This window comes from Cyrtonyx montezumae, unplaced genomic scaffold (genome assembly GCF_038088225.1).
Source record: "Cyrtonyx montezumae isolate F1298 unplaced genomic scaffold, pur_monq_1.0 scaffold_3, whole genome shotgun sequence".
NCBI classification, from domain to species: Eukaryota; Metazoa; Chordata; class Aves; order Galliformes; family Odontophoridae; genus Cyrtonyx; species Cyrtonyx montezumae.
The window spans coordinates 50,938,333-50,956,409 of NW_027072034.1; the positions used below are offsets into that span (position 1 = coordinate 50,938,333).

General features: G+C 36.3%; 1 protein-coding gene across 10 annotated transcripts in view; it reads right to left on the reverse strand.

Moving 5' to 3' along the window:
* Positions 1-18,077, reverse strand: part of DMD (dystrophin) — a 961,436-nt gene that overhangs the window by 742,473 nt on the left and 200,886 nt on the right. For all 10 annotated transcript variants that reach the window (XM_065741536.1, XM_065741534.1, XM_065741531.1 and 7 more), the window contains exons 6-7: positions 12,330-12,502; positions 840-958 (exon numbers count right to left, since the gene is read on the reverse strand). In XM_065741536.1, the coding sequence (XP_065597608.1) occupies positions 840-958; positions 12,330-12,502 (292 nt within the window). The remainder of the gene's footprint in view (positions 1-839; positions 959-12,329; positions 12,503-18,077) is intronic.

Consider the following 18,077-nt stretch of genomic DNA (forward strand, 5'->3'; position numbering starts at 1 on the left):
TCTTATTTCTCTTATGCCAATATAAAGGATACAAGGTTATTAGTTCAATCTTGAGGCAAACTCTATTTTATTTAAACATAAGGAGACTCAGTGCTAGGTTTCAGACTGAATTAAACATTTTCCTGTTTTGTTCTACCAGAAGTCCATTATGACATAGGCCTCTGAGGACGAATTCCACAAACACTGAAAACTAGATTTACTAATGGCTTAACAGGAAGATTGTAGGAAACTCAGACCACAGAATGGAAAAAAGATGGGATAAATACATATAAAAGCACAAGCAAGAAAATACTAAAGATGACCACCGGTAACTACTCTTTCAAACATGACTGTATAAGGAAGCAGAAAAGACAGATAGGATTTTCCTGTCACCTCTTACCGAGTTAAGCTGAATCTCATTATTATCAGTAATAAAAAATACTGCAAGCCTAGGACAATGATAATATTCAAGCAAAATATCTACAATCAAGCACTAAAATTAATTAAGACTCACAATTCTAGATACAAATATGTAGAGTTTGAATCTACATAAGATATGATCTGCATGGTCTAATTACTGAAAAGCAATGAGCTTCTTATTTAAATACTTTGATATCAACATGCACATGTTAAAACTTCGGACCCAAAAATTTGCCTTAGAGCATGCACACGTAGAGAGGGCTTATGTCATTAGGGAGCAAAATTAACATTATTAACTGTTATTAAGTATTAACAAAGATCTTGTCTTCAGTTTATGATTCAATCTTGCAAAATATTAAATATTTGTGCAAAGAAGTTACATGCAAACACACGGAAAAACCGAGTATCCACTTAGAGCAAAGAACATGATTTGTACTGACCTTCAGGATCAAGGAGTTTCTCTATGCCCAGGTGTTGCCTGGCTATGTTAAACGCATGGTCTAATCGTTGCACAGGTGACTGCTGAGAAGCAACAGCATTCCAATCAAACAGGTCCGGTCTAAAATAAATAAATAAAGTAATTAATTAAAAATAAAGTAAAACAAAATAAAAAAGAGGAAAGATCAGTTTCTTCTTTTTTGAGTGTTAAATTATATATTTCTCCTGCAATATATCAATGTCAGCTACTACCTTTTAAATTACTTAATGAAAGAACTTGTTCAGTCAGTGTTAGAATTAATGAAGATGGGTTTCTAATGCATGGCCTACAGTCATCCATATCCATCTTCAACACATTAAGAACTTTTCTTACTCTTCATTAATTCCCAATGGTCTACAGCCTCACTCCCCCAAACCAGTTGTTTCTTACCATATCGCTCTGGTTCTGTGACTACCTACATTCCTGTAGCAGGTTTGCTCACTCTCTCTCTGGGCATGGGTGAGAAGAATCATGTGCTGTGGCTGTTCACACTGAGAACAACTCAAGGCAAGCCAAACAGGACAAGTAACCACTGTGTTTATTTTGCAGCCTTTCTCCTCTCTCCAGTCTCCAGTTTTTTACAAGTCTAAGAATGTAATTGCTGCTGAGATTGTCAACTCTCTGCTATATCTGATTGAAATTGGCTGACAGGTTCAGCATATCATAATGTGGGAACATATGCAGTATAACTGCACACTCCACTTCTTATACCAAAACCTTCAGAAAAACACATACTTTTCAGATGAGTACAAAATTACACTCCAGTCATAAGTTTTAGCTGAAATGAGCCAAAGGCCTACATCACAATTTAAATGTGCTTACAGGAAAAGACGGCGCCAACAAAACTGAATTACAGCTGAGATACAAAATCTGAGTACTTATATTATAAATTACAGTATTTGCAATATAAAGAACATTAATACAGCATGATTTTTGGCATTTCATCTAGAATTACCTATCAGATCAAAATTCGCCATCATGCATTTTAGAAAAAACAAGTCTAATAGTCTAATCAGGTCATCAATAATTAATGTGCAGACAGTATAAAGAAAAACAACTGCACCATTTGTGTTTTTGACACGATGTTTGAAACAAAACACATAAATATATAATTTTACCTACTGATAAATCAAATATGATCTAAACAAATTGCAATATTGTCATTAGTTATGAATGATTTACTTACACGTTCATTAAATTTAAAAGTTCATTTTAAGCAGTGACTCCTATAGTTATAATAGATGGCAAAAACGTAAGTACATCAAACTGTAATAACTTGAAGAGAGCAAAGGAAAAATGATATTTATGTAGCATTAATTTCCTAGCCATGTGCTCTTGCTGTCCGATTTCTTCTGAGAGGAGAGTGATCTACAGAGAAACAATTAAGTTTTTATAAAATATTTTGTTGAGGTTTTAAAATATTAATTAAGAGGAGACTATTGCCATTAATTTCTCATTTCCCAATTCAGAAAGATTTCAAAATATTAAATTTGTCTGGAGACAGGAGGCTGATGGAAGAGGAATCTTAAGAGGTTATCCTCTCTGTTTCTCATTATTGATGTAGTAATTTTGTGATCTCAGAGACTGGTTTGTGCACCAAAATACAAGTATTTTCAAAATGCAGATTATGTCTGCAAAATTTCTTGCATCCTCCTGATACTGGATCTGTCTGGGATAGAGTTAACATTCTTCATAGCATCCCACATGATGCTGTGTTTTGGAATGGTGGTTCACACATTGTTGAGAACACCTCATTTATTTATTTATTTATTCATTTATTTATTTTTGGCTTTTGGTGTACTTACACGGAGAGTATCAAGGCTTTTCTTTCCCTCCCCATTCCCTGCATGTAAGCTGGATGTGTGCAGGAAGATGTAAGGGGACATAGACAGGACAGCTGACACAAACTGGCCAAAGGGATACCCATACTACAGAATGTGTGCAGCAAGAAGAACTGGGGTAAAGGAAGATGGGGATTGGGGTTTTGTCCTCCAAGGCAGTTGTTGCTTAGAGACTGGCTGGGCATCCATCTGCTTGTGGGATGTTGTGAGTTACTGCATTTGCAACACTTGTTTTTCCATTCTACTTTCCTTCATTTATTTAACTGTCTTTATTCTGACTTACAAGCTTTCTTGTTTCAGCTCTTCCTATTCTCTGATCTGCCCTGGGGGCACAAAGCAAGAAAATGGCTGCTCTGTTGTTGTGGTTGACCCACTGTCCCACTACATCCTATCTATAGTCATAGAGATGTTCCTCACTTTTTCTCTCAAATTTAACTCCTTTCTCTCCTATGTCATAGAATGCCTAAGCTCATCCATCAAAGTTAGCAATAACAGAAGTATCTACTCTTAATTTCCTGAAATCTCTCCATGGATGTCCTGGAAAAGCATTACAGAGACCATGCTGTAAAAATAATCAGTGACAAAAGCTTTTAGGACAAGGAAAGAAAACCAAAGTATCTGAAGGACTGCTTCCCCACTCCAAATATTTTTTCAGGCATTTGATTTCAAGTTCCAGTCATACATCTTCCTCTGAGCAGGACACTGTTTTCACATAATCATAGCAGGTTTCATGAGACAGGATTTTATGTATAGGACCATGCTTTCTTCTAACCAGTCTGGACTTCATTAAGCAAGCACAATAACATTTGAAACTACAGTCACCATCAAAAATATCTTAGATATTCAATGTCATCCACCTTCTCGGTGTATCTCTTTTACTAGAGATGGCAAAAACTTGAACTGAGACACAACTACAAGAGTAGAAGAGCTATTCAATAAACAAATAGCAGGTGTCTCATATTTTCTCAATATAATAAAAATAAAAATATAAAGATGACAGCACAGACTCCAAGCTGAGTCAAAGGTATATATAGCCATCTACAGCAACACTACTCTGATAAAATGAATCTTATGAATGACTTTTAAAAACAAATTAAAAAAAAAAAATTGAAAAAGCTCTCCTAAATCCCACAGTAGTTTACAGATTTTCCCTTTGTTGAAAGAATACTTCAGCATACACTTCAGTAGTACCATCACTAGATGATGATGTTGTAATGGCAGTTTGAAATGTCAGCTTCTCGGCACAAAGTCTCTAGATGTTTTGATTTGTATATATACAGTTTAATATGGCCAAGAATGACTTTAGGAGATACTACAGCCTAGAAAATTAAGAATTGCAGTATGTGGCAAATAGTTCTTAGAAATCCATGAAACAACAGTGAAACAGAATGCTTACTAATGGCTAAAGAGTTTTAAATATAGGGGTAAGCAGGTGTGAAATAGAACAGAATAGAAATCAAATGGATTACTGATTCTCAGCCTTTACTTGCCCTCTCTGTGTTTTTTTCAAAGCATAGAAATGGAGAGAAAACCACTTCTCACATCTGCAACTTGGTTCATATCTGACAAGTAGTAAAGCAAAGCATGTATAGCTAGGAAGTGTTCACTCCTCTCAAATATAAAGGCTTATACATACTAAAAGAAACAAATAAATAAATAAAAGGTAGGAAGAAGTAGGAAACATTGAACCTTTTAACTCCAATTAGTCACCAGCTGATCAGCTAAAACAGCACTGACCTTATTTGAGGTCCATCACAAGATCATGGATGGCTCACATTGAAAAGAATCAAGTTTTGACTGTATTTATATTATATTTATGAATATACATATAATATGTAGTCACAGAATCATAAAAAGATTTTGCTTGGAAAAGGCCTTCAAGTCTATCTAGGTTCCAGCCTCCTAAAATGGCCAGACACAATTTCCACCAGATTAGGCTTCCCAGGGCCCCATCCAACGTAGCCTTGAACACCTCCAGGTGTGGAGCAACCACAGCATCTCTGGGTTGATGGTGCCAGTGCCTCACTCACCATTCTAACTGTCAAAAATTTATTCCCTATCCAATCTAAATCTATCCTTTTCCAGTTTGAATCTGTTATCCTGTCTCTGTATGCTCTAGAAAAAAAACTCCTTCCCCATCTTTCTTATAAGCTCCCTTTTTACATTGTGGCAGAATGGATTTTCTTCATAACGTCTGCTATAATGCTATGTTCGGGCTTTAGGAGAAAACCTTGATCATGCACCAATATTTTTTTTTAGTTGTTCACAGAATCATAGGGATTTGAAGGGACCTCCAGAGATCATCAAGTTCAACCCCACTTTTGTTGAGATAACAATGGATTTTACCAGAATGTGTTAAACAAAACCATCATTAAAAAGTAGTCTAATAGCTATTGGTCACAACACTGATCTTTTTGTTCACAGTGCGGTATCACTTACTTTCAAGGCTGATTTTCTTAAATCTGGTCATGTTGTTTATTGTGTTTTAAGGCTGGCCTAGGATTCTTTATGGTCTTGCCAGTTCATATATAGCATGTGCTCATGTTATACTGGTCATGGATTTAATTTGGTACTTGTATTCAATAGTGCAGTCACTCAATGACTTCAGGAACTTTACCACAGAAGCTTTTAACAAGAACACTACTTAGTCCAGGCAAGCTAAAACAGCTGTTGAAAACTTTGAATATACCTGCGATATTCAAACTAGCATAATCTCACTGCCGTCTTCTGCAGGTGTTTCTGATTTTACTTATGGTTAAGAAACTATGAACAAATTGACTGCAATAAGATCTCCCTGGAGCAATTCCAACACAGTTCTGCAACTAGCTGCAGCTCCCAGTTTTAAGAAACACCTCCAAAGTATACTCAAATAAACCCTCAGAGACAACTTGCTAAATCTTAGTCAAAAAATGGAACGCTAAATTTTCATGAGTGCAGATACAGAAATTATATCAGCAACAACAACAACAACAAACAGTTTGTAAAGACTGAAGAAAAAAAGATCAGTATTTCTTGGGATCTGTTCATTCACTCAGTACACACAGTTAGTCATTCATAATTTTCTCAATTAAAGTTGAAGTTAATTCATCTTCATAACATTACTTTTATTTTCACGTTTCCCCCAGCCTATTGAACACAAGCTCTTGTTTTCTCTATCCAGGAAAATCCATTACTTTTAATGCCACTTTCCTTTTCCTTAATCTGCCATCCTGAAGCAGAAACAGCTTAGGACAGTGAAATGCTGGCCTAAGAACAAGTGTTCTAAAGAAGGAAGGAGGACAATAATAAATAACACTTATTTCCTCTTCAAAATCCAGATTAAATGGTCAGATTGAAAATACATATATAGATATATCTTTAAGCAACTTTGATGACAAAGATCTCCCCAAGATCTTTCTCTTTCTTAGGAAAAGAAAAAAAAAGATTACAAGAAACAATGGGAAGAACACTGTGACCTAGAGCCTGGAGGAGTAAGGTCAGTTTCAACTGCAGCCCAACTGACTTCTCATCAAAATATTTTATAATCTTTATATTTCTAGGGAGACATTTCTACTTAACAGCTACTGTCTTGTTTAGTCAGTAAAATGTAGAACAGACTGCTCACAGAACCATATCCTGAGTTTATATTCTGAAAATATGCAACTCAAGCTCACTTGTTGTACCCTTGTAGCTTTATCAAGAGACCTGTGCTGCACTGCTTCTTAATCTCAGTATTAAAAGCAAGTGCGATAGAGTCTAAATATCCCTAGAGACATGATGATTATACAAATGGGAACATCTACTCCAAGTAACCTCTTGAAAAACGAGAGAAAGGGAATTAGAAATATCTGATCAAAAACAAACAAACAAACAACAACAACAATATAATAATAACAAAAGGATAAAACACTATGAGAGAAAGCTTACTACTGAGAGTATCTCTCTCAGCATATTATATGTATTTAGTGCTTAACACTTGCTTCTTACTCTCCTTTATTCTCTTTAAGAAGGCATGGAGAATATTCATTCAGATATAAAATCCATAATATTCACTGAAGATCTTCCAAATACAAAAAAGAAGCCAACCAGCTCTCACTGAAAATATTAGATAAGAAAAATGAAAATATCACCAATGACAGGATAGGGATTGGGCTTTTTTTGTTTCATTAAAGCATGCAATTATTTCATTACTATCAATCATCAAAGTAAAAGGAAGCATACTAGATGAGATTAAAGCTTCATGCTATGCCACCAGTCACTTCCCAGGTAACAGCATTCAATCCTTCCATATCTTGGGATTTTAAGGATTTCTGAGTAGGAGACTTTATGTATTATGCATACTTTGTTATAGGAATTCAGCAAGGCTGTCCAAAAGGGCTGTGTTTTGTTTGCTGTTGTTTTCTCTCCAGACTTGAGCTTTTTGCACCTGAATCACAAACAAAAGTAACTTAGGGCCACAAAGATGTGGAAGGGTCTAGAGGGGAAGATGCATGAGGAGCAGCTGAGGTCCTTGGGTTTGTTCAGTTCAGATCAGAGGAGCTGAGGGGTGGCCTGATGACGGATGCAGCTCTTCAAGGAGAGCAGAGAGGCAGTGCTGAGCTCCACTCTGTGTGACAGTGACAGGGCCCGAGGGAACGGCATGGAGCTGTGTCAGGGGAGGGGCAGCTGGGGGTTAGGGACAGGCTCTGCTCCACAGGGCGGTGGGCATGGCACAGGATGCACAGGGCAGGGGGCATGGCCCCGAGTGCTTTAGATCAAGGAGTGTTTGGGCAATGCTTTCAAACATCTGGTCTGATTTTTGGGTATTCCTGTGTTAAGCCAGGAGCAGGATTCAATGGTCCGTCTGGATCCCTTCCAACCTGGTGTACTCTATGATTCTTTGATTCTATTAGTGTTGCCTAGGAAGTTTTCAGAATGCAGATACAAAAAAACATAACAGTTGAAGAAACAGAAGATTAACCAAAGTAAAGCAACTTTCCAATGTGCTCATTCCTTGACTTCAGTTATGGAGAATATAATGTTTTCTGTACTGAAGTGTCTGTTCTCATTTAACACAACCACTCACTTTGAATCATGTTGAAAGAGGAGAACACTATCCAGCATCTGAACTGAATGACACACATAGCAATTCAAATATGATGTAAGACAGGCTGACATGCTTTTTATCCCTCTTTTTGAAGGCCAAATGGACACAAGGAATACATTGTTAGTTACACCCTCAGAGTGTGTTAATATCAAAACCAAGAAGAGATGTAAAACAATCTCCCATTTTCATCTACAGTTGCCTCCTCCTGACATTCTTCTTCCTTTCCCCTCAAAAGGAACTGTTCACAAAGTTGGTGCAACAAAAATATAACGGAGGCTGCAAACTGATGTTGAACATGAAAGGTATTGAAGGATAAACCAAAGATACAAAATTACTATAAACATAAATAGTTCATAAAGTTTTCTGTTTTACAGTTTACGTGCATTTCCTTCTAAATTATTCTCAATTATCTGTTGTGAACTGCAAAAAGTAAAGTTTGCAAAAGAGTTAATTTTCTCAAAATCACAGTTGAGCAGCATATCTAAAATCCTCCTCCCCTCCCCACCCCCCATTATATGTAATGTTTTCTGGCAGTAGAAGGTTAATTAAATCTATTTCTAGCAAACTACAATTTAAAAACTTTGGCACTCAGCCAATATACCAAATGAAGCAATACACAGGATGTGGTCAAGTGGTTATTTTGATGCAGTTATAAAAAAGGGCTTTAAATATTTTTAGAAGAAAAATCTAACTGTTAAAATACTGGTGTGGTTTAGATACACCACAGGACTAACCATCAAATATAGCAATTGATTCTAACAAACATCTTACTACTTTCTCCAAAATACTATTCTTTGCACTTGAGTAAAAATATTATGAAGCACTGTATTTGAAAGCAAATGAAATGGAGCTGAGTTGAGTAAGGAAATGGCTGAATCGCAGATATGCAGGGGTTGGAAGTGACCTCTAGAGATCATTGAGTCCAATGCCCCTGCCAAAGCAGCTCCCTTGACAAGGTTGCACAGGTAGGCGTCCAGGCAAGCCTTGAACATGTCCAGAGAAGGGGACTCCACAACCTCCCTGAGCAGCCTGTGCCAGTGCTCCGTCACTGTGAAGAAGGGTGAAAATGTAATGTTTGCATATTCTAAGAGACTGATTTATGTAGACATCAGGAAGAAATAGCTAATAATATCAAAGAAATCTTCCCTCGCTTCTGCAGAGAACTAGAGAAACAACAACAAAAAAAAACAAACGGAAAATAAGCAAGCTTAAATCAAAAGTGTTTTTGTTTAGATGGCTTTTAATTCTAGTGTTTAAAATACTAAGTATTAATAAAACATAGGATGTGGGTAACATGGAGTTTCATAATACCTGGTGCTCAACACCTTTTGTCAGGTTTACATTCAAACTGTCTACTTTAAGCATAAAGCCAAGACACCCTGACACCTAAGAAGTGCATTTTAAATTGGCTAAAGTAACTGCCAAGTCTTCTTATAAAAGGTTTTTTTATTCTTTTATAGGATAAGGGTAGATGAACAGTCAGCGTGCATTAGCACACCTATTTTATTGATTGCATCTTGAGTCTTGAAGGCCAGTTCAGGGCTCCTGCATTCCGAGCATAAAGTGCAACGTCACTGAAAATCAATACAGAGGACACACTAAGCAGGAAGTTCACTTGAAAAATGACTGACTTGGGGCAACAGAGAACATTGAGTCTTCCTCAGAGACATCTGCATAATAACTTAGTGATTAGTAAAGTTCAGAAGAAGACAACTAGTGCATCTTGGAGTTAATGGAGACGTACCTCCAAGAATTTGAATGCACACTTGCAGTTTCCTACATGATTGTACTAATTCCTGGAGAAGAATGCTCACTGCAATTATGTCAGAATAAGATAAAGATTAATAGCAGCCCCAATGTACCTTCCAGCCTTCTGAAGCATACCCAAATATGTGGACTTGCACTTGGGCATATCATCAATATTGTACCACTTCAGCTGGACAGGATAAAGTGATTGGAAAGTAGCTCAAAATAGTACATTCTTCATTAATACCCCTAGAAGATATTTTTTTTATTTACTTAGCTGTCTCCTGAAAAAACACACCTGTTGTATACTGAATGACATTTTTTGAAGAACTAGTGAGTTGAACACAGAATCAAAATATGTGAAATTTTCTGGTGACAAGTTTTTTGTTGTTGCTAGAACAATCTGATACTATCCTGTTATTTATAAATGTCCTTCTAAGGACTTCATCACTAGATGAGAAGTCTTGACTGTTCATTTTGCAGTGAAAGTAAACTATGGCAAATAAAATAACTTGGAGAATCTACATTGGCATTTATTGCTTTACTTTGAAATTACTACTCAACAGGTTTTATTTTAATTATCATTATTTATTTACTTATTGTGGAAAAGCAAAGAACTACTTCAGGCCCTTAAAAAAAAAAAGAAAAACAACTGAAAATCTTCTCCTTGCCTCAAACAAGTTATAACACTTTACAGTGCTCCGTGATCTTTCATATAGAAGGAAAAATCAAAATGTCATAAAACAAACTAAAACTTCCCAGTTTCACAATCTATAATATATGTAAAATGAAGGGTAAGTTCATAAGTTCATAAGTTCATAAGGTTGGAAAGGACCTATAAGATCATCTAGTCCAACCATCCTCCTATCACTATCTCTACCCAACTACTAAATCAAATCCTTTAGCACCTCATCTAAACGCTTCTTGAACAGCGCTAGGGATGGTGCCTCTGTTAACACATTGAAACTCTTGACAACAGTTAAAGAGTAATTTATAAGAATATGGTGATACGCAAAGAGACTAGAGATATATTTGTATTTGCTGTAACCTCGGATAAGCATTCAGTTTTCACCTTCTCAGCGCTCACAGTATAGTGAAAATAGCACTCCATTTCCTGGAAGATCCAGGGAAAGATTTTGTTGAACTGCATTGATTACTTCTCCCAAATAATAATAAATTTGCATTCTCATGAGCTTTCTTTTAAAATTAATACACTAAGATGCATGTATGATCAAAAAGAGAGAATACACATGCCTGTTCTAAAACTAATTAGCCTGAAGAAGGCTACATTCTTCTAATGATGTAGCTAGTAATTAGCTCTACAAATGAGTTATTAATAGACAAATATAAACCAACACTTTGATATGACAAATGAAGAGCATTACTGACCATGAAATATCACCATTTTGAGTACTCATCTCAGTAGTAACAAATGTAACATTAGCCGTGTATTTACCAAAGTAAAATGAATTTGTTTGAGAAAGTCATGATCTTGTAATTATTATCTGCATGTATCTCATCAGACTGTTAATGAGCTTTTTGTTATACAATTAAGTGGTTGATTTGCCAAGGAAAATCAACCCCAACAACAATCACCATTACAAAAGTAGGAGAGCTTTGTAGATGTATCAAACTCTGAATGCAAAGCATGAACTTCTTAGATGCTCAGAGTCACGTAAAAGATGAAATTCTCTAAGCACTTTACCCAAGATACAGTCTAACAATATGTCTAAGAGGGTAGAACAGTGGACTCAACTGGCAAAGTGGTATCACTGTGACAGCAGTGATATTAACCACATAGTTTCATTCAAAAACAGTTACATGAGCTAGTAAAAATTCTGGAAATACCTGTAGATCTCCATTATTGAATTTTAAAGATGTGTAGTTTCTGACTGTACTTTTGGAAATGTTTTGCAAAATTTTATTTTAGGCTTTTAGCAACTGAAAAAATAATAATCGGCTTGTACTAATTTTTTTATTTATTTTTATTTTTTGTAATTCTAATTATCTGTTGCTAAATAGAACATATTCATACTTGTTCAAAAACTCAATGGGCAGTCTGGAGCAGTCAGCTGCCTTGCAGGTCTATCCTCTTCAGGTGAGAGGTACAGAAGTATGCAAGGCAGATAGGAGGCTTTTTACTTCTCAAAATAAGTGTTGCTTTGAAACCAGCAGTGCCAAGAACCCCACTAGCTAAACTTTTAAAATAGAGTAGCTTGCATCTTTCCCTTATTCAAGTATACAGAACCACTAGAGGACTTTGAATCTCTAGAGATAAAGTTTCATACAGCATAGACCAGAACAAGACCACTACTAAGAGAGGGAGAATACTCAAGTCAGCTGGGGAACAACATAAAAGGTATTGAAAACAAAGGCTACTTTCTCCAGCCCTGTTTTTTCAAGGCAAATCCATACTTTCAATCCAGCAACTGCCACCGGTTTTCAACAAGTACTACATTCTGTCTCTCTAGGTGCCTAAAGGAAAATGTTTTCCCTCTAGGTCAACCTCAAAGGTTTAATTTTGGATCTACCGCTTGTTTTTCTCAAAAGTTTCCAAGCCTGTGATCCTCTATCAGACTCTCAACTTGCTATACATGGAAATTCCAGGAAAGGATCTGAGCTGAGAATCTTCACTTACACTATAGAAAAACTCAGATCCTCTTCCTCTGCAAGGTTTTCAGTCTGACACTGGATGTACACAGTAGACAGCAAAAACCACATAACAGGTACACCATCCTGAAGTCCTGTTAGAGCCTTCTATTGCAAACTCACTGAAACCATGAGAAGTTATTTTTCCTACCTGTGACTGTGAAGAAGTGCATTGAAAGCCAATCCATCAGACCAGCTACTGGTGAAATTGATAACATTGACCTGTGGGTAATTACGAGTTGATTGACGGACCCAGCTCAGCAGAATCTTTTCACTGTTAGTCTGCTGCAGTCCAGCCATGATGTTTTTCATTACATCTTTGACCTGCAAAAAAAGATACAATCTCATCAATGACTGAACTTCCTCATTAAAAGCTGAATCTTCTTTTGACACCCAAAAACTTCAATTGCCTCGGTATAAGCATTGAAGAATAACCTCCTAGGTAACCAAATATACTTAGAACATACTTAATGTCACAGTATAATGATAGTGATAAAGCTAGAATACTTAAAAACAACTGACACTGAGTTGTCCACCATCACCAACACACTTGGTACAATCACCACCAATGACCACATGTATCACATGAAGTGCTCCACGAGCAAGCAGAGAAGATACATTTGCACACACTACTTAGAGGAACAGAATGAATATGGAAACAGCATTTCTCTTTGTCATTTTCTTTGCTCTGAAAATACCTACTCAGTTAATAAAATATGTTATAACAAAGACCGATGAAATGCCGAAAAGCATTCTTTCATCAACAAAGTTGAAATAAGTACAAAGGTAAGATAAATAAGAACAGCAGAGAGCAAAATATTTTCTATTTCAGCATTTAAACACTATTTGCATATTCATATCTGGATAAAAAATTAATTTCACTGCACATACTAAAGGAACATCGTATATGTTTCATGTTTTGAATTTTGTTTCAGAAATAGTTAATATTCCTCTTTCCTCAGAGACTACTCACCTATCTCTACTTATTACTTTCCAGAGAACAACTAATTCTAGGGCTTCTAAAATATTTCCCTGGAGTTTGATACAGTGTAGCTGCATATATATTTCTTAGCAACTTCTGTAGTGGTGAAAGAGAAGTTCATAATTTATTTTCTTGTAAAGTATTCCCTCTGAAATCATTGTGCTCCCCATATATCTTGGAAAGCATAGTAACTTTTAAAAAAAGATCTCTAAGATAAAATTTAACTATAGAGTTGTTTTTCCTTATTGACTCATCCGAAGCATTTCTTTACAATTCTCACTGGTATTGCTCAGCAACCAATATCAGTCAGAAAACAACATCTAGTTAGTGCACTATTTCCTTTATGACAAGGATTGACCACATTCTAATAATAAAACCTGTAATATAATAGACAACCTATAATCCCAAATCATAATCAACTATATATATATATATATACACATAAAATAAATTAGTAAGGTACTGCAGAAAAAAACAGTAGGTATCATTTTACTATCCAATCTGATAGTTTGCTTGTTCATTTGACTCTAATCAGTCCAATCACCTGAATAAATTATTGAGTAGAGATATGAATTACTAAAACAATCTCTTGTTTTGACATCTGAAATGCATACTATCATTAATGCCTTCAACTTTTCATTTTGAGACAGGTATAAAATTAACCTTGTAATTTCTTAATTTCTGAGATGAGGAGAAGAAACTGATCCTCTATTAAATTCTAAGGCCATATTCTTGCCTTTGGTCTACTGCTGTAATTTGTATCAGTGACAATGGTACAAAGCTATAAAGATAAGAATAACAACATTCTATGGTAAAGAGTTTGGAAAAATTAGTAAATACGCTATTTAGTTTTGCTTTATGTGTTTGTTTGGGTATCCTTAATTTCTTCTTATTTTTTCAGTCTTCAGCAAGGAGATCCAACTCTTGTATTTCCACACAAAATACTTACTAAATACAAAAATATAAAATTTTGTTTTCATTGAATCCAGGTGCTAAAAAGAAGAAAAGTTTCAAGTGCGACATCTATTACACCACACTTAAACAAGATGAAAGTCTACAAAATATTCTGATGGTGGTAATGGAAAAATGTCCATGCTACAATTACATTGTTCACTTTGGATTTGTGTCGTGTTCCTGTGTCCACGAGTACAGGTGTATCTGAATATATGAAGTAAACCATAATATTTGAAAAATACAATATTCTTATTATAGCTGAATGTATGCAAAAACACAAATTAAAAATATAAAAATAAAAAATATAGAAGTTTGTAGCAAAGATAAAATCAAATGTCTGCTTTGACATTGATGTAAAAGAAAATATCTGTAAATTATGATCAGTGTGAAACTATAATTTAGCCATAAAATAAAGCAATGGGCTGCCAAAGAGGTAACTATTCAGAAGAATCCAGGCAAACTTTTGATTTTTTTGCTTTTGATTTTAAGAGAAGCATCCTGAAGTTTTCCATTTCTTTCTACTTTTGAGTAAACAGCTTCAAACTCATCTTGATGAGTTTAATATTCTGCCAGCAGATAAAGATTTACTCTAATTTTCCTGCATTTCTCTACAGAAGACTGCTAAATTTCTGATTTTTTGCTGTCTCTTGGGGAGTTGCAGGCATTTAAAATAACAAAGTAAAAGGGCCTGATCTCATCCTGAAGATTTAGATCGCTCCCTATTCAGTGAGAAACAGTGAATAATTCCCCTTCTGCAGCTGGGAAACTCCTTGTTTTCCTGAGCACTTTCATCCCTTCTGTCCTTCTGGGCTGGCAGCAGCACCCTGCACTGCTGTGGGCACTGAATGTGCTGCAAGAGGGATGGTTTGACTCCAAGGTGATTCAGCAGCTGAATGGGAAAGAGCAGGCTGGAATTGAGGTTAAAAGAAACTTTTTGAAGGCTTCTCAGTTAAGAGGTCCTCTTCAGAAAAAGCAGTACTTAGAGATGTGTGTGTGTCAGCCTGAAGAGCTTTTGGATGGATTCCACCCTGAAATAAGCTGCCTCAGCACCCAGGCTCAAAAATTACAACCATTTCAAAGCACCTAGAAGTTCTACCTCTTGCTGGTGGTTGACCCTTGATATTCATTTCTTTGTTACCATTCCTTTCTAAAGTCAAATATTCTCACAGGAAACAAAGCTTTAAGGCATAGGAAACTCAAACTGGTGGAAAACTTGCTCTTTCTGGGGGATGGCTCTATTCCATTGTGATAAGAAAAACTGCTTTTGAATAGAAAGAGGAAAAGGGCACTGTAAACACCACCACAGGTAACTTCCAACATATTAAAGTAGCAAACAGAAAGCTACGAACAGAACAGGCATGCTACCTCTCATCATTCAGGAAAGCAATGAGGCACCTGTGCCTGAGGCACAAGGGCAGGGAGAGGCCATCTCCAGGCAGCTGGAAATGAAAGGAGCTGCTGGCCCTGCCAGCTTTCCCACCAGGGAGTCCTCCTTCAATCATTGCTGTTGCCAGGTAAATGTGCTTCTTTCAGGAAGCCGTGTAGAGGAGATGTGAACCAAGCACAGTGCATGGTACTTCTGTATGCAACTTTCCTTGGGACCTTGAGGTACCCATCTCAGCTTGAGGAACCTCACAGCTGGGCACAGCTGTGGACTAGGTTTTGGGGAGGCTGAAAGTGAAGGAAGGGGATAAGATGGCAGACAGAACAGTTGCAACTGAAGGTGTGGTCCAGTGTCCTGGACTCTGAGGAATGTAAAGGTCAGGCTCCAAAGTAATAAGAGCTAAAAAGCCCTTTAACTTTGGATGGCATGGAAAGCATCCAGCACTGGGTGTGAAAGGGCAGTCAAAACCAGTGCACGTGCACCTGGTCCACTGCTGCAAAGAACTTCTGATCTATCTGCTGGACTACCCGGAAGCCCTGGAGCCTGAGTGTGGGTACAGGCTATCGAGGAACACTGTGCACCTGCAGCAAAAACACAGACGCATAACATTTTATTGGAATGATACACAGATTCAGTATGCCAGTCACTACAAGACATGAAGGGAAGTAGGACAGAATTTAAAATGTGACTCCTGAAATTAAGGCTTTTTCATTTTTGCTCAGTCTAACAGGGGTCTGGCAGCGCCCTGACAGAATGATTTAGTATTTTTTATTTAGTATACTTCAGGTATTCTGACTACATGGATTCCTTTTTTATAGACAGACTCCTCTCAACTCTTTCAAAGCACATTTTAAAGAACTTATTTCAAAGTAAAATGGTAATTCCAAATTAAAGTACAGGCTCTGCAATAAGCACACAAGAACTGTTAATAGCTCTTCAGAGAAAGCTAAGTGGAATATATCTCTCTGGAATATTCCCTCATACATATAACTACTACTTTGCACTTTTTCAGCATTTTCTTTGTGACTTTTACAGAAGATGTCTGTTAGGTTTGGATTTTTGTTCCATTTATGGAAATAGGTTTGCTCTTAGGATAAAAAACAAACAAACAACAACACAAAAAAAACCATTGCATACTGTCATACAGAATCTTTTTTTGCTCTTAAGAGAGATATTCTTTGTCAAGTGTAACAATTCAGGAATTAATCGTCATATTTTCTTTTGTTTAAATGCTAATTGAACAGCAAGGCTGAGATCACAGAACTGTGAGGAAGAGGGCAGCAGCTTCAAAGAAATAGAAACCCTAATAGATTCAGTACGACAAAGGGCTTAGGCAGCAGGTGCTCAAGTCAGAACCATGGTTCAACTTGAGTGAAACTTTTAATAATAATTTGAAAAACAGGCTAGATAAGAAAGGACATAATCACCACAGGGGATAGAGAAAGCCACAAGATTCATACTGAACAGAAATGAGAGTGGCAAGAATGAGGCAAATCTTTTCTGCTGCACTGCCTCCAGAACTGAGAATCCCGATACCCACTCTGACTAGCACTGAAGCACTTTTCTTTTCATGAACATTTCTTCCTTCACTTCTCTCTCACTTTTACGTTTTGCACAAAGAGCCTGTCATTTTTGTAAGAGGCTGTGTTGTTGTCATCTATAATTGTAGTTCTATCCTAATGTCAGCCTGGCTGCAGGATGTGAAACTGAAAAAAAGCTTTTTGCCTGTTTATCTGAAGAAAAAAATATTTAACTGACACACAACTCATATCTGCTTTTTTCATGCAGGCAGGTGTACCTCATCTATGTGACTCTTCTCAGTACTGAAAGCTCTGGGAATCATAGAGAGAACAAATTTGCAAAAGCAGGACTGCATCATCAAGCACAGGATACAACAATAGCATATATAAAATCAACCACTTAGTGTATATAGATTTATTTATTTATTTATTTATTTATTTTGCATCATAACTACAGGAGACTTGATACAAGCCATAGGGAAAGGGATACTTTACTCAACTGTAAAGAACTGGCAGAAAAGTTTGGTGGCCTTGAGTTTGTAATTTAGTCTTAACAGCAGCTTGTCATATTCCCTACTGCATATTGTAAAGAACCATCTGCAATAAGGAAAATGGTACAAAGAGGAAGAAGTGACACATTCTTAAGAAACTTATGGACTTGGTTTACCAGAAGCATTGTAAAATTGTGAAATAGTATCAACTTAAGAACAGATCAGAACAATCACAAATGTTCTAGATTCATGCAAATCACTTCAAAACTTGGAAGAAAAAATGGAAACAAAGATTTTTTTCCACATCAGTGTAAATAAGCAAATTCACTTTTAACTCTTTCAGTCCTTTTAGGGAAAAATGCAGCAAACTAACATCTCCAGTGTTTTCTTTAAAAAGAGGAAAGCCTATGCACAAATCTGTCTTTTTATTTCTTCTATTTATTCATTATTCAAACAGAAACCACGCTATCATATAATAATGTCTTCGTGCAAAACACAGCTTATCTATTGTTTAGAGTAGAAACTGATATTCACTTGTATCCAAATTAGAATCTATTTATAACATTTT